Source organism: Perognathus longimembris, chromosome 5 (assembly GCF_023159225.1).
Source record: "Perognathus longimembris pacificus isolate PPM17 chromosome 5, ASM2315922v1, whole genome shotgun sequence".
Classification (NCBI taxonomy): domain Eukaryota; kingdom Metazoa; phylum Chordata; class Mammalia; order Rodentia; family Heteromyidae; genus Perognathus; species Perognathus longimembris.
In genome coordinates, this window is record NC_063165.1 from 81,380,419 (window position 1) to 81,401,654 (window position 21,236).

General features: G+C 46.4%; 1 protein-coding gene across 4 annotated transcripts in view; it reads right to left on the reverse strand.

Annotated features, from left to right (window-relative positions):
- Window positions 1–285: 285 nt before the first annotated feature.
- The window catches only part of Rsrc1 (arginine and serine rich coiled-coil 1), a 258,776-nt gene continuing 237,825 nt past the window's right edge, over window positions 286–21,236 (reverse strand). For all 4 annotated transcript variants that reach the window (XM_048347209.1, XM_048347208.1, XM_048347207.1 and 1 more), the window contains 3 exons: window positions 8,459–8,565; window positions 5,757–5,909; window positions 286–3,381 (listed from right to left, as the gene is read on the reverse strand). In XM_048347209.1, coding sequence (XP_048203166.1) covers window positions 3,289–3,381; window positions 5,757–5,909; window positions 8,459–8,565 — 353 coding nt within the window. In that variant the 3' untranslated portion in view covers window positions 286–3,288. The remainder of the gene's footprint in view (window positions 3,382–5,756; window positions 5,910–8,458; window positions 8,566–21,236) is intronic.

Below are 21,236 nucleotides of genomic sequence, written 5' to 3' on the forward strand. Positions count from 1 at the left end.
TGATATTCCATTTTGTTTCATGTCACTAGATATTGGCTGAATCAACACACATTTTGAATGAAAATTATCTTTTTGAAGTACTAATAGGTTAGCCATCTTATGACTTACCTTCTTCATATCAGTTAGACTTATCAAGGCATAAAGAGGAAGGAAGAAAGCTGTAGTATGGCCAGACAAATGATCTGGTTATAGAATTTAAAAAAATAAAAACCAGTCTTCAATGTAGTTATTCAATCTGTTGCACTGGCGGCTGAGAAATATCTAAACTTAAAATTTTTTTGATTCCATTCTTGGTCTGATGTTCTTGGAATCCGTACAGGTAGGAGAGACTGCAGCCATGACTCGTACTGAAGGAGCGATCTGGGCAGTGGGTTCTCAGGGAGCTTGTGAAGCGAGCCTGCCCCACGCCACGCTACGGGAGTGAGGTCAGCTCAGTTCATCACTCCGACCTGCGGGATCCGTTTGCCATTCCTCACCAGCCTAAAAATAAAGTGGTGTGTGCTTGAGTGCAAAGTATTGTCTTACCGTATCAGCAGCCTTCGCTGCTTGAAAGCTGATCTATCACTCTGGACGAAGAGAAATCAAAGCAGCTAAGGGGCCGACCTGTGATGCCCAAAGTGTGGAATACACGCGGCTCACACTCACGCGTCACCGCCACGAGTCCCGGCACTAGGGAGAAGGCGCCACATAGGCTGTCCTGGTTGTACAATTCACTTATTTATTTTTATAGACCTGACCATGAAGAAGACTTGAGCTTCCTACAGTCCACAGAGGGTAGGTAACCCATGCCAGGCCAATTGGGCTCCTCATGGCCAGGGCTGGGAGCAAGATGGAGGACAGAGCGACAATGAGAGCAACTGGCCAGGGCAGCTACAAGAGGGGCAGCGTACAACAGGCAAATGGCTGGCCACGTTACACCACCGAATTCCCCATGTCACGCACGGGATGCGTTCGTAAGACGGACTTCCTCCATCGTTTTACTGACACACGACAGTGCTCAGTCTGCTATTACTGAGCTCACCCGACGTGCCGGACGCAGAAGCCAGCCAGCGAGGACCACGTGTTCTCTGCGCGTCTCAGCTATCTTGCTCTGTACCCAGCAACGTTCTTATTCCATTCCATTTTCCCTGGGACTCCCCCAATATCCATCTTAAGAACTCATGAGGAATTATTAGCGCCTTTTGCTTCATAAGAAATCAGCGCTTCACAAAGTACGCAGGGTCTCCCGCGCGTCTGGCTGCCTTCTAGAGCGGGGGGGGGGGGGAGCTGATGCGCTTGGCTGTGTTTTGTGAAGTCTTTCTTGTTATACTTGACTTAGCTTCTGTGGGTGGTGTGGATGGCACAGGTAAACACAGTCAGTGACTGGTCAAGATGAGTTCCTTCAGGGATCAAGGTATTCAGTTCATTAAAAAATTAAATTCCAGCTTTATTTTCTCCTTTCCAGGAAGCATGTAAGTTCAAATACAAATCGATTCAGCTGAAGAGTCTGGTTTTTTTTTTTGGGGGGGGGTTCATAATAATCTCACCCCTTTTCGGGCCTCCGAGAGAACGGCCCAGCCCAGCTTCTCTGAACCACGTGGGTGGCCCAAATGACAGCCACAGTCTTGTCCAACCACCAATGGATATTTCTCCAGGGGGAGGGAGCACCTGTATAGTCTACAAGCTGTGTAAAAAACTCAAATACAAGGTAATTCCAACACCAATTTCTTTCTAAAAATCACTAAGAAAGTGTGGCTTTCCACCGCAGCTTCACAGACTGGACCTCCCAGCGGCCACTTCTCTAAAGAACACTACGGCATCACTAGAGGAACACGAGTGTGCCCCGGCCCAGGCATTCCCATGACCCCTGTAACGGAGGTTACACGCTTCACACGCTGACTTTCAACAAAGCTTAGAACCATAGTCATTTCAGAAATACAAAAACAATCCCAAAACAAAACAGCACTGAAATGCCCTATATGCTGGCAACCCAGTGCCAAGGACTTGCTATGCTTGTGTTCTGAGTACAGTCCCCAGAGACTGCATGAGGACAGAGCCAAATGGAAAGGGGAAGGAGCCACGCCGGAGGTTGAAAGCGAGATTGGTGAAGCAAGGTCCAAAGGCCTCACATCTGGAAAGTACGGCTGTCAGTCCCTGCTGCGGAGGAGCAGCATTCCCCCACGACGGGGTCCTGATGAGAACCACCCCTGGCCGGTCTCCTCGGTGGTGGAGCTGCTTCGTGGGTGTTTGGAGATGGGTTAGGTTCAGCATGTTGGCTGTGATTTGATACCAAGTTCCCCTCCCTAAACAGGGTGAGTGGAAGGCTAGGCCCCAGCTGGTGGTGGTATTTACTGAGAGCTGATTGGACCTCGAAGATGCTAACAGGGTCAGCAGGTTAACCCATTGATGAGTTCACAGCTGAGCCATGGCTAGCCGGTGGGGCCTGGGCAGAGGAAGTAGGACAGTGGGGTGTGCGGATCTTAGCCTCATCTGCTGGTCTCTGTTTCTCTCTCTCTGCTTCCTGGTCACATCAGGTGAGCAGACATGATTTTCCATTTGCCCTGGGGATAAACAAGATGGAGCCAGCCGAACTGGGGCTAAAACCACAGGCACCAGGAGCCAAAACAAACCTTTCCCTCTTTATGTTACACCAGGTGTTCTCTCATACCTACCTGACTAAGACAATGAGTGACTGACTTTTGTCATAATGGGCTGGGATCGCCTCAGAGCTTCCGGAGGAGCAGCTAGAAGCAGCTAAGCTCTAGGCAAAAACTGTGCATTTACTTAATTCTCAAGATTTTGAACAACAAACATGCTACTCCTTTCACATGCTCATTTGGCTGATAGGGTGCTTTTATTGTGCTGAAACATTTTCAAAAAGGTGAGAGAAAGGACTCAAAGTGGTTTCACAGTACATGGGAGATGAAAGCTCATATTCATAGCAAATAATCTGGTTCTTTGATGTACTTAATTAATCAATAACAAGTCAACAAGTTGACATTTCCTAATTGTACAGGGAAACACTACTGAGCACCATTTATTAACATTGGAGATTTTATGATAAGCACTGTTAGCAGTATAACATCTGCATGTACTCTTACACTTCATACTTTTACACTTCTATGTTAAATTGACTCTGCTAAAATCAACAAATATTCATACCTACATGAGGGAAGGACATGAAGTCACCTTTTTATATACTCAGCTGAATTCTTTTTATGTGCAAAAGTTGTATGGGGATTTAAAACCCTAACTGCCAACGTTACTTAACTATAAGCAATGTCACTGTTAACCATAAGCAATTTGTTTTTAGGCGACAGGACTTCCCATTAATCTTTCTTGTCGAAGGGCAATCAATCTCTTGAACCACTTTTCCTCAGCTTCAGCTTTCTCAATAAATAACTGGAATAAAAAAGAAGAAAAAGGTTATTACGGACCAATAGCTGGGACCTGACTTTGTAGAATACATCTCTCAAGATGTGCATGCTGCCTAATCTTTGATGACTTCTTAATTGTAGGTCATCTGTCAAGAGTTAATAATGCGCAGAAAGTCTTGGAGTGAAAGGCCTAGCACCAACACCATTGGTGGGCTGGGGGTGTGGTTCAAATGGCACAGGACCTGGGCTCAAACCCTACTAACTAAACAAAGAAACAAAACAAACATAAAAGGGTAGCACTATTAATTGTTTTGTACTCTATATTTTGAGTCCATGTTAGGAAATGAACTGAGCCAAACAGTACAATTACCCAATTGCCCCCCCACCCCTTTTTTTTGGCCAGTCCTGGGGCTTGCACTTAGGGCCTGAGCACTGTCCCTGGCTTCTTTTTGCTCAAGGCTAGCACTCTACCACTTGAGCCTAGAGTCACTTCTGGCCTTTTCTATATATGTGGTGCTGAGGAATCGAACCCAGGGCTTCATGTATGCGAGGCAAGCACTCTACCACTAAGCCACATTCCCAGCCCCTACACCATTTTTTAAAGACAGCAAAATATATTAATGATATACTAAAAGCAAAGTAACACTAGAATTAGTGACAGGCTTTTTCTTTCCTTCTCTTTGTCCTTTCTTTAGTTGCCAGTACTGGGGCTTGAACTTGGGGCCTTGGTGCTCTTGTCTGCCCCCTTTTCACTAAAGATTAGCTCTCTATCATTTGAGCTACAACTCTAGTCCTACCGGCTATTTTTCTTAAACAGAATTCTTCTAAAAGTCAGGAAACATGAGCTGGATCATCCTAACAGATTCAAATATATGTAACAAATTCTAAGGACGCCAGTGATTGTGGTGCCGGGGTGGAGGGCTGGATCTGGGTAGGTTTTAGTGGGGTGCTGGGGTGGAGGGCTGGATCTGGGTAGGTTTTAGTGGGGTGCGGGGTGAAGGGCTGGATCGGGTGGGTTTCAGTGGGGTGCCGGGGTGGAGGGCTGGATCGGGTGGGTTTCAGTGGGGTGCCAGGGTGGAGGGCTGGATCGGGTGGATTTCAGTGGGGTGCCGGGGTGGAGGGCTGGATCGGGTGGGATTCAGTGGGGTGCCGGGGTGGAGGGCTGGATCGGGTGGGTTTCAGTGGGGTGCCGGGGTGGAGGGCTGGATCGGGTGGGACTCAGTGGGGTGCCGGGGTGGAGGGCTGGATCGGGTGGGTTTCAGTGGGGTGCCGGGGTGGAGGGCTGGATCGGGTTTAGTGGGGTGCCGGGGTGGAGGGCTGGATCGGGTTTAGTGGGGTGCCGGGGTGGAGGGCTGGATCGGGTGGGTTTAGTGGGGTGCTGGGGTGGAGGGCTGGATTGGGTGGGATTCAGTGGGGTGCCGGGGTGGAGGGCTGGATCGGGTGGGTTTAGTGGGGTGCCGGGGTGGAGGGCTGGATCGGGTGGGTTTAGTGGGGTGCCGGGGTGGAGGGCTGGATCGGGTGGGTTTAGTGGGGTGCCGGGGTGGAGGGCTGGATCGGGTGGGTTTAGTGGGGTGTCGGGGTGGAGGGCTGGATCGGGTGGGATTCAGTGGGGTGCCGGGGTGGAGGGCTGGATCGGGTGGGTTTAGTGGGGTGCCGGGGTGGAGGGCTGGATCGGGTGGGATTCAGTGGGGTGCCGGGGTGGAGGGCTGGATCGGGTGGGATTCAGTGGGGTGCCGGGGTGGAGGGCTGGATCGGGTGGGATTTAGTGGGGTGCCGGGGTGGAGGGCTGGATCGGGTGGGATTCAGTGGGGTGCCGGGGTGGAGGGCTGGATCGGGTGGGTTTCAGTGGGGTGCCGGGGTGGAGGGCTGGATCGGGTTTAGTGGGGTGCCGGGGTGGAGGGCTGGATCGGGTGGGATTCAGAGGGGTGCCAGGGTGGAGGGCTGGATCGGGTGGATTTCAGTGGGGTGCCAGGGTGGAGGGCTGGATCGGGTGGATTTCAGTGGGGTGGCGGGGTGGAGGGCTGGATCGGGTGGGTTTCAGTGGGGTGCCAGGGTGGAGGGCTGGATCGGGTGGATTTCAGTGGGGTGCCGGGGTGGAGGGCTGGATCGGGTGGGATTCAGTGGGGTGCCGGGGTGGAGGGCTGGATCGGGTGGGTTTAGTGGGGTGCCGGGGTGGAGGGCTGGATCGGGTGGGTTTAGTGGGGTGCCGGGGTGGAGGGCTGGATCGGGTGGGATTCAGTGGGGTGCCGGGGTGGAGGGCTGGATTGGGTAGGTTTAGTGGGGTGCCGGGGTGGAGGGCTGGATCGGGTGGGTTTAGTGGGGTGCCGGGGTGGAGGGCTGGATCGGGTGGGTTTCAGTGGGGTGGACTCCAGCAGACGCTCTCAGGAGCGAGGTTCTTACGTTGGGATGAGCCAGGGAATTGTCATCCTGGTACTTGATGGCCGTGGGGATGCTGCTGGGGTCGAGCTCCTTCGCGGCACTGGGTGGATCTGCCACCACCACTGGGGGTGCTGCTGCTGGGGCCGTCTGCTTCACCTCACTGGGCTCCACTGCCTGAAACACACAACACACGCCACACTCGCAAGGGTAACTAGGTTTCCCATGCCGAACAGTAGCTGCTCCCAGTCCTCGCCTTAGATTTTCATCTCCAACAGCTCTGGGCTACTGAGAAGCAGTTGTTCCGTATACAAATGTAACAACACGGAAGCAAGGCTTATCATTCTCTGTCATCTGATTGTCTTGAGAGCCTGGTGCTTCGTCTACACCGTTCGGATGTGTGCAATGTATTCTGGGGCTGTCACCTGTGGCCCTGAGGCGTGATGTCCCGGAAGTAAGGGAGCAGCGGCAGGCACTCCTGCGGAGCCCTAGTCAGCAACTGCACACACTGTCTGGAGATGGGGGACTTGTGAGGGCAGAGGCCGGCACCTCGGCACGTGTGTGTGAACCCTGAGTTTCTCTCCTACAGTCATCTGAGGAAACCGTCCTTACATCTGGTTTGGCAGTTTTCTTGTCTGTTGGAGCCACAGTCCCCCGGTCTCTCTGGCTTCAATATTTGTATGTTTCCAGTAAGCTGGGCCCAGGAGGTTGAGGCCTTACGTGATAATCGGATGGACCGTGAAGTTGAGGACATCTTAGGGCAAGCCTGCCTTTTGCCTGGGGAAAGTGGGAAGCTCGCCTGTTCGGGAGGGCTGAGAGATGGATCTGACTCTGAGCTACGCAGACACAGCGGGGTGCGTGCGCTACGCACCTCGGTCATGCTGAGACGGGGAGAGGCCAGGACCCTGGCTCTATCTGCCGAGCTGCCGGTAAGACACTCAAGGTGCCAAGTGGTGCCAGAGACACTCGCCACCAGGGCCAAGCCGCTCATCCGGTCTTAAGCTACACGCCACATTTGCATTTTCTTTAAGAAGTGCTTGTAAGTGTTACTTAATAATAGATGACGAAACTTTGTGGGGGAGACTTACTAATTCTGTCTTTATTTAAGGAGAACTTAGAAAATTTTGCCTGGACTAAGATGAACCTCCAGGGTGGGAGGATCCAACTTCTGCTTTGAGCCACAATGCCACCTGGCGGTTTGTTGGGGAAATCTCGTTTTACTTGCCTCTCCCCGTAAAAGAACTTAAGCCCTGGCTGCACTGGGTGAACGAACATAGGAGAATCCTCCGCCAGAGCCACGTCCCAGCGTTAAATAATCGATACCAAGCTTATCTGAGACAGCAGTTTGAAAACAAGCTACAACTTGGCTCCTAACATTAATGAAGTATCAGGAGCTATCAGATTATCTACTCAGACAAGAGACATTTGACTGCAGACTTAAACTAGTTAAATCAATGCATTGCAGGAGACACAGTGTCTAGGATGTCATTGCTTAATTAGTGTAATTAACAGAGCTGAGGAGAGACTGTACCAACTGAAGCGGGGTGCAGTGTGGACCAGCCTCTCCTGCAGGCTCCCTGGTCACACGGAACTGTCCAGAGGAGAAAATGTGGGGAAATGACTCCTGGCAATGAGTCCTGCAGAAGTTAATCTTTGCTCTAGCAGGAATGGTCTGTCCATCTCCCTCGATCTAGAAGAAGTGGTCCTCAAGATCACTGACTTCTCTTGCCTAAGCGATCTCCTAATAAATAATTCAGCTTCTTGGGCATCCTGATCGTAGCATTATGTCGCAGACAGACACTGCAGGGCTAATAAATCTTCCCTCGCTTTATATTTCAGGCAACTGTGAATTCATTCCTACTAGCCTGTCATCTTCTTCGGGTCATTAGTATAGTTATTAGTGAAAATGAACTGGTAGACAGAGTTGGAGATAAGAGTCTCTCGGGCTTTCCTGCCTGGGCGGGCTTTGAACCTCAGTCCTCAGATCTCAGCCTCTTGAGTAGCTAGGATTACAGGCATGAACCACCAAACAACTGGCTTAAAATTTTTTGTTACTATTTACATATCAGAGGAAACACTAAATGAGTTACTGCATTCATTCGTCAACAGGACATCCAGCCATTCATGCACAGAAAGACGTAGCGTCTTTGTGAGTGTGCGTAAGCGTAACTCTGCCTTCCTTGTGTGGACCCCTGTTCTTGCTGGAGGAGCACCGTTCTCGCAGCACTGGGGAGGGAGGAGGGCGTAGAGAATCCACGGCACGGTCAACATGCCTGTGTGCTCCTTTCAGCGAGTGCACTGAGGGACTGGTATCTGGATGGGGTGGGGGTCCGTGAGCCCATCCGGCAATAGTTTCATCTTTTAAAGTCCCGTCCTAACTTGTTCCCAAGAAGAGGCCCACAGCTGAGGAGAAACTGCCTGCGTTCACCAAGGGCCTGTGCTCATTACAGGACCGAGCACGTGGGGTGTTGGTCACTGTGGTACAAGTAAAACTCCAAATGGCGCCTGGCCCATTCCCACAGGGTAATTTCATAGACGTTCTCCTGGAAGAGATTCTCCCTCACTCGCCTCTCTGAGGACATGCCGACACCTGTCGCCCCGCACGCACCACGCACGCGCGGCAGCAGCGCTCCCGCTTGGGGGAGCTGCCCTGGACAGCGCCTCGCAGGAGGTTCGAGAACCCTGGGCTCGGGGTGGGCTCCGCAAGGCCCACGTGCAGACCTTACCTTCCGGACTTCCTTACTCGACCGGAACGCCTGCTGGATGAAGGAATCGCTCTCAATAGCTTCGATTTCCTTCACTCTCCTCACCTGCTCCACCAGGGTGGCCTGGTCTGAGAGAGAGGGGAGAAGGTCAGGAGGTTTTTTTTTGGGGGGGGGAGGCTCATGGACGACGCTGTGCCTAAGGAATGTTCTTCCTCTCTGTGAAGAACGTTAGCACCCGTACGTCAGTAAGCTGCGGAGAAAGCATTTTGGGGTTATTCTGCGAGGAATGGCCGGGTCGCGACTCCCCACCACCACATGCCACGGTGTCAGTTCACCCCTGCCGAGGAGGCTGGGCCGGGAGAAGCTGGCCCCTCGGCCACCATCTTGTGGGCAGGTTTGCCTCCACTCTGACTGCAGCATGTTACTATGGACGTACTCATGCACAGAAGGAATAAGAGCACCATGAACTCACCACTCAAATGTCTGGACTCATTAACTTTCCCTCATTCCCATTTAATCTCACCCAGCCCTACCCCTATTTTAGGAGTGGAAGCCTGAAGTATGTAAAAGGAGATCCTGAAGCCGGGCACCAGGGGGACACACCTGTAATCCAAGCTACCCAGGAGGCTGAGGATCCCAGTTCAAAGCCAGCCTGGGCAGGTAGGTCTATGAGGCTCTTCCTTTCCAATTAACCACTAAAAAGTCAAAAGTGAAGCGGTGGCACAAGTGGTAGAACGCTAGCCTTGAGCCCAAAAGCTCAGGAACAGCCCCGGGAACGGCACACACACGTCATGTTACCCTTCAGTGTTTTTGAAGGCATCCTATCAGGTAAGAAGTTAGAACCACAGCACAATGGAGATACCATTCCCCACCCCAAATACTGTCTTTATATGTGTATGTCTTTTGTTACTCTAGAACTATGAAGCATGTGAATACGTATTCATTTCAAAATAAGAAGATAGCCCTTCTATTATTAACAGTGTATTAGTAACTAACGTTCTTCAGTCTTTGTAACCTTATTCCTCTGATGAACTATCAGAACAGTATGCTCTAAAGTCACTTGAAAACATTTTCTTATGTGATTATGCCATTGACTTCATTTACACAGTTAAGTTCTTTGGTGTGGATGGAGGGGGTACTAGGATTTGAACTCAGGACCTTGTGCATGCTGGCCTGACACACGCTCTCTTGAGCCACACCACCAGGCATGCTCTTTTGCTGGTTGGTTGGACTTTCCTTCTGAGGTTGGCCTTGAACCACAGACCTCTAGTTCTCAGCCTTTCTGAGTCGGCAGGATTCTAAGTGTGAACTTGTATCACCTGGCCTCTCTGTTCTTTATTGATTTTTTAGGTCTGATTAATGGTAATTTTAAAATAGTTAAATGGGTCAAAGTCAAAATTTTCAACCTCACTATTCAGATCTAGATTTCCCCCTAGCCTATGTCTCTAGCGCTCCTTCCAATCCACAGGTAGAACTACTGTTAATATGTTTGGATTATCTTCCCATGGTTTCTTTCTGAACATACACACTGCTATATGTTAACATGCCTTCACTGTAACTTCGCAGAATCTTAGAGACGTCTTTGTTCTACTTTGCAGCTGAACAGTAATCTTACAGTTTTCCACTAGCTTTTTTTCTCCCAGTGCTCTATTGATATTTATTTCAAGTCTATTGCTTTTGCAGTCACTGTCTTAACAAGCAAACCACACACACGTCATGTGATAGTTTTGTATTTTCTTTTCCACATGCTGGCTGGGCAGAAAAACGGTAACACGATTCACATCTTCGTTGCTTAATTTTTTCTCTAAGCTGACAGGACACCTGGTTGCACAACTGTGTACTGAGTGAAGACCTCTGCCGCTGTGGGATCGAGCCCTCGTGGGGAACGGTGAGGTGTACTTTCTAAGACTCATGCAGAAGAACTAGTTTCACAAGAAGGTGGTAATATTTCCATCAGAGTAATCTGTATATTCTGGAAGTTCTAAGCTGAATGGTTGAACGCTGCTATAGAGAGAAATATAAGGAGTGGGAAAAGAAATTTGATTTTTGTGAATTCAATAAAAACAAATCGTTTCTTCCAGATGTTTGGCCGGTCACAAATTCGTTTACTCTCGTGCAGGCTTCTGTGACCTGTGGCGCTGCCCCTGATGGCTGTACCTGGATTTTCCTTGGGAGGGGCGGGGGCCCCAGCATCACCGACCGTTCTGGAAGGAAGCATCTCCCGCACAATACTCTTGTAGGCATTCATTATGCAGTGCACTAACTGAGGCTATGAAATGAAATGAGAGGTCCTCTGTCCAGCTAATTTACTAAAATCTACACATCCCTTATCAGTGGATGCTTAGCACTGCATGTCTGCGGAACATTAATAAAGCAGGGAGAGGCCACGACGGGCACCGTTCTACCTAATCCTGTTTGTACAAGGCCTAATTACCTCACATTATTTCTCGCTCGGGATGAGGTCTCATTCGTATCAACGGAAGGGCATCTTAGGTTTTTCTCTAACATATTCTCTCATTTGGATTTGCAAAAGCACATCATTAGTATTAAATGTCAGAGGTGAACCACAGACAGTATGGCTTTCCAACGCCGGTAGTGTTTGTAGCTTTAAATTTGGAAACACAACCAGCTCCTAATACAAATAAAAGTGTTATCACAGAAGCTGGCCAAAAGGCCAGCACGCTTATTAAAACAGCACTGCAGAAATTATAAAGGAAAGAAGGAGAAAGATGAGAGAAAACAGAACATCATCTTTGTGCTTAAAAAAAAAAAATCACCTCAGGATTAACAAGGTGACAGGCCAGATAGGAGAAAGCCAGCTCTCCTGACTTACAATATGAAAATAAACCAACACAGCTTTTATCTTTCAATACTCAAGCCATGCTCTGGTTGGAGATAGTGATATTTAAAACTGGAAAGATTCATGGGAGAATCGCATTTTCAGCCTTATAATAATAGCTCAGCTCTGTATTTTCTGAAAACAATGCAAAAGTATTTTAAATGGCTTCATCCTCAAAATTCCCAAATGTATTTTTTGAGTACCTGCTGCCATTATAGGAAGCAGAATAAACCACTTCCATTACATAAGGCCAGTTGCTAAGTTGCACATGCCAATTAACTTTAAGGTTCAAATTTAAGCTTGAGAGCAAGGTGACTTAAGACTGGCAATTTTATATGTTCTCACAAATCATACTCTAAGCAAGGTCAGGAGTAAAAACTAAAGAAACAAAGTTACTGGAAGATGAAAATTACAGGTGTTTCACAATATCACAGCTCCAACAGGAAGGAAATGTATGGAATTGGCCAGAATGACCAAGTCTTTAGTGAAAAGAGTGCATATTTCATAGTAAAATAATAAAAATGGTATCAGAAAACTGTTACTAGGGACTAAAAAAAGTAGTTTACTAAATGGCAAACAATTTTGTTCCTTTTGTGACACAAATAAAATGTATTAGTTATTGTAGACATAAAAATTAGGCTGTTCTGTTATATTTGACTCTTCATGTTATAACGTTTACAGTTTTCTTCTAGAACGACACAAAATTATGTGCAAATTTAAAATTACTAAATAATTATAGTGAAGTTCAACTGAAACTCCAGTGGAAAAGACCAAACTGTAGTAGTGCATTTATAGATTATGAAACAAAACCCCATCTCCCCAAGAGCAATACCAAGCTGTAAACAGCAGGTGGCGCTATTGCACAAGATGTATGGTGGGCTAATGGTACCCAGCGCAGGAGAGATTTTAAATACAGCTTCAACAGCTTCCTCTTAAATATTAATATTTTCTACATTTACTCAAAGTTAACATGTATCTTATGCTAAAGAGAATTTGGGTCAGTTGGCCCCAGTTATTGAGTTATTATGATGCTGCTACAGAAAAACTATATATAGGACTGCTACAAATATATGAATAATAGAAAAGATTATCTTATTTTTAGATAAAATTGACTCAAATAGTAGTCAAGAATGGAAACATACATGATATTTCTTTTTATGGTACAGGACAGAAATTTAAAAATCCACCTCTGAAATGCAAAGCATGAGAGAAAAAAGTAAGTAATAATAGTCAATGTATAGTCTATGAAACTCGGGAAATTGAGAGAAGGGGCTGGATTGGGAGGGATGGGGAATGGTGAAAGGGTGACATCGGTCAAGATGCATTGAACTTACACACCGATTTGTTGAACTGGCAACTCATTTGTGCAACTAAAGGATAATAAAAACACAGCTAAAAAAAACCCCAAAAAACTTTACACGGCAAAACCTGCTTTGCAATAAAATTTACAAACAGAACATCTCTCAGGACCTGTGTGGAATTTGAAAATTATTAAAACAGTTTCTCATAGATGCAAATTTGAACAGGGGATTGTGACCAACATGGCTTCCTCCTTCACTGCTGGGTTGGGTCCGGCCGTCGGCTCCGAGGACAGGACGCGGCCTGTGACAGGAAGCTGGCCCTCCCAGCCCCCCTCCCGTTACCGCCTTCATTCACTCAGGGAGGAGCCCTGGATTAGCACGCCGTCACTACACACGGGTCAAATAGCTGAAAATGGAAGGATACCAGAGGAATCACTCCAAAGCAAAACACTGTGGGCTAAGTATGACGTTGAGGGTTTTCTAACTTAGCAAGGGCTGTGTTTCAGTGGTTGGTTGTAAGGCTCTGGGTGAAGTCTGCCTGTCTCTGCACATACAGGTTGCTGTAGCCTTGGCAGACGTTTGAACTGTGCTGGTCTCAGCTTTCTCATCTGCACCACGAGGGTAAAGAATAACTTAGATATCACAGGAGGGCGGAGAGCCTCCCCCTCAGATCAGTGAGCACATCCAGGACTTAGAAATCCAGCGAGCGTTCCTTCCTGCGTGGGGCCTCTTCACGAGGGAACCCAGGATGGTATTTCAGCAGAGAGAGGATGAGGTAAAGCTGGGGAGGCCTGGGAGATGGCGCGTGCGCTCTGTGCAGAGCACGCCACATCCCGCAGGTGCGGGAGGCAGAGGGGGAGATGGGTGGTTTGAGGCCAGCCTGGGCAAGGAGTTAGTGAGGCTGGTGCGGCGATGCACACCCACAATCTCAGAGGAGACACCATGTATATATCTACACATGTATCACACACACACACACACACACACACACACACGTAAAACCTTGTCCTTTTGGCATTATTTTGGTCTAGATGACGGATGTATATTTTCAGAACCTCTTACATTTGGCAAATTAAAAAAAGTATGCCATCCTGAAACGGTATCAATCAATCCGTTTTTAGAAAATCGCATTTTCTCCTTAATCCCGCAAACAACCAACATAGGAGACTGTCACTTTAGAGTTGTTTTTAATTTACTGTGCCCCCGAAACACACACGCCGTAGCTTTCTGCTTGTTACAAATGTAAGAATCCCAAGGAGTCCAGGACGTCCACCTTAATAGATGGCAAAAGATAACCCACTCCACCCTGACGACAGCCAAAGTTTGCTGATTTTCCTAAGGCAGAAAGAAGAGCGTAAGAATTAAGGCAGTATTGGGGAAGAGCAGATGAACAGGTCAGAATGCAGAAGGCGCAGTGGCTGTGGGCTGTCTATTTCAATTCTGGAATTCTTGTTGACTCTAATTACCATGCTGCGGATGGAGAGCGCTGCGAGCCGGCCGTAACCACACGCAGCCGGCCGCCTGTCAGGAGGGCCGAGGAGACGGCTCAGGCACACCGCATTTGTCACTGTGGCTAATATCACAGATACGAAGCTCTTTTTTCTTAGCACACAAAAGCAAGATATGTAATTCAATGCTCAATTTACCCTTGTCTCGCAGGAGATTTTTTCCCCGCTAATTGATAGAAATTAAGCCATTAATCAAGCCAGTAGCCATCATTCAAACCAGGGAAGATGAATACAAACTTTCATCATAACCACCTTCCCCATTTTAGTGTTCATTAGCATTAATTTTTAATGCAATTATGCTATTCTTTTACGCTGAGCTCATAAATTACTGCTCTTTTGTTGCTGGCTGGCCTTGTAAAATCCAAACTAATGCTTTGTGCTCTGATCTTAAAGGCAATTACCAGGTTCTTCTATCTTTTATATCTCTGTATCCTCAATAACCTTTAAACATAACGAATACCCATGACTGCCTAAGCCTGTTTTTCTAATGCCCTTATATAAATCTCTGTGAAGATATACATGTAGTCAGATATGGCTGTAATAAACATATACTGTCATATACATTACAAAATATAGGCATTAATATAAAAATAAAAGTCTCACAAATTCATATCAGCATTTAGGTCCAAATATAATGCCAACTTCATTATTTTTCATGATAAAAATGTAGTTCCCTGTTGTGTTAAAGTTATACTTTTGTAATAAATTGGAGAAAATAAAATATCAATAGCAAGTGACTGTATATAGGTTAGGAAGGGGAGAACAGGGACTAAACAGGAAGAGCAACTTTAAAATCTCGTAGTTCTTTTCCAGAGTAACTGTGTAGTGCTTTTTATTTATAGTTATTTTATTTACTTTTGCAGGGCCTTGTACAAGCCTGAGAAGTGCTCTACCTTCGGCCCTAAGTCACTATTTCTTCTTTTCTACATGTTTAAATTTGAAAGTCAGTGAGACAGGAATGAAGAGTGACATGCTTCAAAGAGTCATTTATCCAAAAAAGTGTGTGTCTGTTTTGCAATATGGGAGCATCCAGTTATTAGAGGACTGTAAAATGAAAAGACATACTTTTCAGAAATAAATGCGCCCTTCAGACCAGGCACATGCTGAGCTCTCCATCCTGGAGAAGCTGGAAACAGGTCCTCCCCTGTATCCCAGGAAAGCCAAACCTCCACCCCGCCTCCATCTTCCATTAATGCTCGCCTGTGCTTGCAGTACGCTCTGGCTGCCCACGAGCCGGGGAAGGAAACACGTGTGGTATCATGATTAATGGGACAGATTCACTGGGAAAGGCTGCCAGTTCTGGCGTTAGTGTGGGCCTGTGATCCCAGCAACATGGCAGGGGCGGGAAGGAGGACTGTGGTCTGAGGCTGGCCCAAGAAAAAAATGCAGGATGCCACACACACACACACACACACACACACACACACACACACACGCACACACACACACTCACATACACTTTATGTGTTGCCGAATTCAGTCTGCAAGAATTTCATTGAGAATTTCTGCATCAAAGAGATTTGTCTATAACTCCCTACTTTTGTGTTTCTGTAGTTTTAGAATTAGGGTAGCCTTGGTTTCGTAGGATGAGTTTGGCAATCCATCTCATGGAAGAGTAATGGTGTTAGTTCTATGGATGAAACTGGAGACCATGTTGAACGAGATAAGCTAAGCTCAAAACACCAAATGCCCTATGTTTTCATTCACATGTGGAAGACAGACCTAAAAGACATATATATATATATATATATATATATATATATATATATTCTTGAATATGTACATACCCATATATACCTACACACATACACTCAAGCACAGAACAGGAATCTAACTATAGGACTACTCAGGGAGGTAAGGAGGAGAGGGAAAAAGACTGAGATTTTGAAACATGTCTCAACTATGTATGAAGATGGTAGAAGAGCTCTCAGTGGGAAATGTTGATCAATAAGAGCTTGGGGCTGAGAAAGTGAAAGCAATAGAGAGGGTGATTCTGAACAGAATACAATATATGCATTTCTGAAAGGCCATGGTCAAACCTCTCAGCACAATTAATAAACACTAAAAAAAGAATCACAGTATGAAAACAGGATGTTTGGGTTTAGGAGTGGTAGAGCCAATGAGGATGTAGACTGAGGGCTGCAGTAGTTTATTTGAATGCATGAAAGTAGAGCAGTGAAACCTGATGAAATGGTTGTAAGAAGGGTTAGGGAGGAGTATTGGGGAAGGTTAGGTTGATCAGGATGTATGGAGGCACATATACATGGAAATGTTACCATGAACCCCTCCCCCTGTACAATTAATGTATGCGCATAGAAGTTATTTGAACAAAAAAGAAAAGAGCAGTGGGCTTAGTTCAACAGTAATCCAAGTACCATCACCAAAAATAAAAAAAGAGGTCAGTGTGAAGCTATGACTTTGAATCCTCTTTTTATTTTGGTGGTGGTACTGGGGTTTGAACACTGGGCCTTGCATTGCTAGGCAGCCATTCTACCACTGAGCCACACTTCCAGCCTCGAATCCTCTTTATTAGGGTGTCATGTTTGGGCACAGAAACTTAGAGAGAAAATGTGCCTTAGCTTCTCTGAAAACTCCAATAAACAAACATAATGGGGCTCAGAAATAGGAAATGGAATATAATCAGCTATCACAGTTTTATGGCTAGATGCTGGGCCATTCTGGCTAAAAATAGTCAAGGTTTTGCTCTCCAAGTCTATGGACAAAATTGGGCTAATTCGTATGTGTGTGTGTGTTTATGTGTGCATTCGTCCTGGGGCTTATACTCAGTGCTTGTACTGACTTTGAGCACTTGATCACTTGAGCCACAGCTCTACTTCCAGCTTTTTGGTATTAAATTGAAGAATCTCACGGGTCTCCTGCCCTTGGCTCTGAATCATGATCCTCAGACTTTTGCCTTCTGAGTACTAGGATTATGGGTGCGAGCCACTGGCACCTCCTGTGAACTCTTAATTTAGGGCTTCTGTTTGCAGGCAGCTTTACAATGTGTCCTAGGTCCTAGGTCGCACCATTTTACCATCATAATGGCAGTGCATAAAAAGTAGTTGCTTCACATTTTCAACAGGTTGTAAACTGTAGCATCCCAATTGGCAGGCTGATATCTTATGGTTGCTTTAATTTGCATGTTGCATGTTGATGATTTCGCTTTTTAAATTTGATGGTTTACCTTCCTATTATTAAGTTTACCCTATTACTAGGGTTCTTTTTATATAATGAATATATTTCTTTGTCAGTGTGTACTGCTAAGGTTTTCTCCCATTCCAGGACTTGCTTTTTTAAATGGCATTTCTCAAGGAACAAATCCCTTTTATTTAAAGAAGTCTAATTTACCATAAAAAAAAAATAGCTGGTGCCGTTTGTGTCCGGCCCAAGGAATTGAGCTCAACTCAGAGCTGCAAAGGTTTTCTTCTATTCGATCTCCCAAGATGCTCATGGTCTTCATCCTGAAGCAACTCAAGCTAACTGAGTGATGGGAGGGTGGTGCTTATTGCTCTGCAGGAGGAGACCCATTATGGTGGCACCAGTTGAAAAAAATCGCCCTCTGCTGGTGAATCACCTTGGTAGTTTTGCTAAAAATGAGCTGACCACAGGCATCACACTTGGTTTGTGCTTTCTCCAGTCATTCCATTTACGTATGTCGTTATCCTCACAATCGTCTAACATACTATCTGCTGTATTTTTGTGAGTCTTGATATCAAGGACTGTTTCTATGCCGAAGCACAATTGATCTGGCCCATTCAAGGAATGCGTGTGATTCAATATACAGTTGATGACTTTAGAGAAGACTGAAGTTTCCTATGTGATGTTTTCCTACAGTAAGTTAGAACTGTGAATTGTACGCATAGCTGCATGGGTTTTTTTTTTCTAACTTAAAACATTCTGGTGAGGTAGTCTAGTAATTTCATTTTAAAAGTTCTACAGCACCAGTGGCTCATAAATGTAATTCTACCTACTTAGGAGGCTGAGATCTAAGGCTCATGGTTCAAGGCCAACCCAGGGCAGAAAAAGTCCAGGATACTCTTTAACTAACTACCCCAAAGCCAGAAGTAGAGCTGTGACTCCAGTGGTAGTCCACTAGCCTTGCGTGAAGAAGCCACATGAGAGTGCAAGGCTCCTGATGAGTTCAAGCCCTAGTACCAGCACACATACAAAAGTGAGACAAAATAAATAAGCTCTACTCTGACTAAAAATAATCCAGGTTTTCAAATGGTAACGTCACACCGGTAATGACCAGTGAATGATTGAAGCAATTCCTTAGCTTCGGCTACATAGTACTTTTTCACGACAAAGCAATACTTCAAGAATAAAGCAAAAGGCAAGTCCCGCCCTCTTTACGGTGAGATAGCCCATGAAAGTGGGTGCAGGCAGCTCCGGACTCACAATGAGTTGGCTGTGTCCGTTCCTGCATTCCCCTTTGGGCGTCTGGGGAGTCGTCACTGTGCGGGAGAGCGCAGGGCCGGGCAGGCGGCGGGCAAGGCCCGCCTGGAAGTACAGGGCGCACCCGCACCCGCTCAGCTTACACACGCACGACACCTGCCATCGCCACCCCGTGGGCACCCGGGGCCCGAGGCTGCCAGAGAGGCCATGCCCCAGGGCCCCCGCGCAACAGGTGCCTCCAGCCCGAGGACCGCAAGGATAAGCAGCGTGAAGGCCACCAGACGAAGGGCTGCAAGTCATGGAAAAGTGCTGCTGCAGCCATATCCAGTCATAAATAAAATAGTACACTATAAAGAAATTCTGGCAGTGATCTGGTAATAGATTTTGACTGAATTGATTATTCGCTGACAGTACTCAACGTAGTCCTGCAAATGCATCAACTGTGTAATGAACAGCTATTAAGTTTATTGATTTTCTGATTTCCATTGATAGCTAACAGGCCAAAGCTACACATCAATATTTGTGTTAGTAATACCCAAGAGCTAACAATTTTGACAAATGAAAACCTCAAAAGTCTAAACAGTCCAAATTAATGGAAATTTAAGGGCCAGACATCAGAATTTAAATGAAGTAGCTAATATATGAATATACTACATCTAATAACCGGCAGAGACAGAAATAATCATCTCTTTCCTCTAAAACACTTCAAAGTGAGATTCTTTCATAATCAGCATGCTTCCCTTTCCTCCCACAATCAACATTTGTATTTCTACAGCCTACAGCTAACTCGTGGACAGACTTTCCAAGGGCCTTTCATGTATTTATGCCTTATAAGCCACCCCCCCGCCCCCCGCAACTCCCTGCCCTGTAAGATGACACAATGCTTTTCCACTTTTACTTCAAGAATTAAAGTTCACTGAGATTAAGTGACTCACCCAACTTCGGCCAGTAAGCAAAGAGGCCACTGTGAATGGGAATCCAAGCGTCTCAATTGTATTTACGTTTTGGCAAGATTGAGGTCTGAACTCAGAGCCTCAGCGTTCTATCACTTGAGCCAAACCTACCAGGCCCTTCTTGCTTTTTTAGTTATTTTTCAGAGAGGGTCTTGAGGTTTGGCTTGGAGTCAGTGGCTCACTGCGAGGCTAAGTCAGGTGGGATTACAAGCACATCCGACCCCACCACTTCCTGCTCTCTCAACCTTCAAAGTAATATAAAGTAGTTAAGGACCATTTCATCTTTCTATCCCTAACATGGTTTCAAGGCACATTACATTCATTAGAGACTACTGTATATTTTCTATTTGTGTTTTGCCTTTTCTTCTCTACTGAATACATCTTTTTTTTTTTCCCCCCTCCACAAGCCACTTCTTATTTGCTCCTTTTTCACGCTTGATATCCTGTGTGACACGGCGGCTGAGACGTCCCCAGGGCTTGACCACTGCAGAATTGTGGTTAGCTCTCTCCCGGGGTCTGCCCTTTCTGCCCTCTCTCTGCACTTGTTTGCCCATTCTCCTGCTTTCATATCTCCGACCTCAGTGTGGATTCTGTGTTCAGTCCAGAGGGCCTCCACCAACTTCATGTACACAGGCACACTGGAGTTGCAGAAGGATGGTCAGGCCCTGGCGGACTTCACATGTGAGGCCAGGTCTGCCCCTGGAAAAGCTGTGTCGATGTCCACCATGCCGCAGGCCCTTGGTGACCATGAAAAGGAGTGCTTCCGCCCGTCCCTGCTGCCCTCACGCTCTCTTCAAGGTATATTCCAGTGGTTCTCAATGTGTGGCCCATGCTAATGGTGGCGACAGCAGCAGCAACAACAACAGGTGGGTTGTTGGAAGTGCAATGACTGTTCCTCATCCCAGGCCCACTCTGGTCGGTCTAGATGATTTTGAGCTACACTGGAGTTTGAGAACCACTATTCTGTCCAGTTTGAAGAGAAATCTGGACTCCTAATCAAAGTTAAGTCCTTATTCAGGGGAAGAACAATTTCACAAGATAAAATGCAAGCCCAAGTTGGATGTCTTCCTTTATATAAATGTCGCCAGGAATGTAACACTGATGTTTAATATTAATATTCAGGAAAAGAAGCTAGCTAATAAGAATATGGGGGCACAGATAGCACAAAAGAACATGACTTTTCTTTTACAAAAGCTTTTATCTATACAACATATCCATATGTAGGCATGCATGTTTAAATATGGGGTACAGATATGACAAGAGAATATGTAATTTCTACCTCATTTTTCTTTTATGTACGCTTTTATCTATACAATGTGCTTGGGTAGATATATATGGATGTGCAATTGCAGTTCATTAGAATGGCTTTCTCATGTTGCTGTTTAAGCCAGAGGTGGTGAATGTTTTCTGTAAGAAACCATGCAGTAGACACCTCATGCTCTGCAGGCTGTGGGATCTCCCTTGCCGCTACCGGACTCTGTTTGTATAACATAGAGCAGCCGTAGACAATACACAAGGAAGTGCGGCTTTTGTTCCAAATGTACTTTATTTACAGAGTCAGGCTGCAGAAACATTTGGCTAAATGGCAGTTGTTTGCTGGTCCCTGACTTACATGGTCACTAACACAACTTTCCATTCCCTGAGCGTCCTGGGAGACTGAGGCAGTGCGTAACGGTAACTCTGGGTGTGAACATGGCTTTCCATGGAGGCAAGGCACATGTGCTAAGTGAAGACTGGGGCCTGCTGTGAATCAGCTACAGAAGCAACATGTAAAGACAGCTTTCTGGGGAGAGAGACCATAGA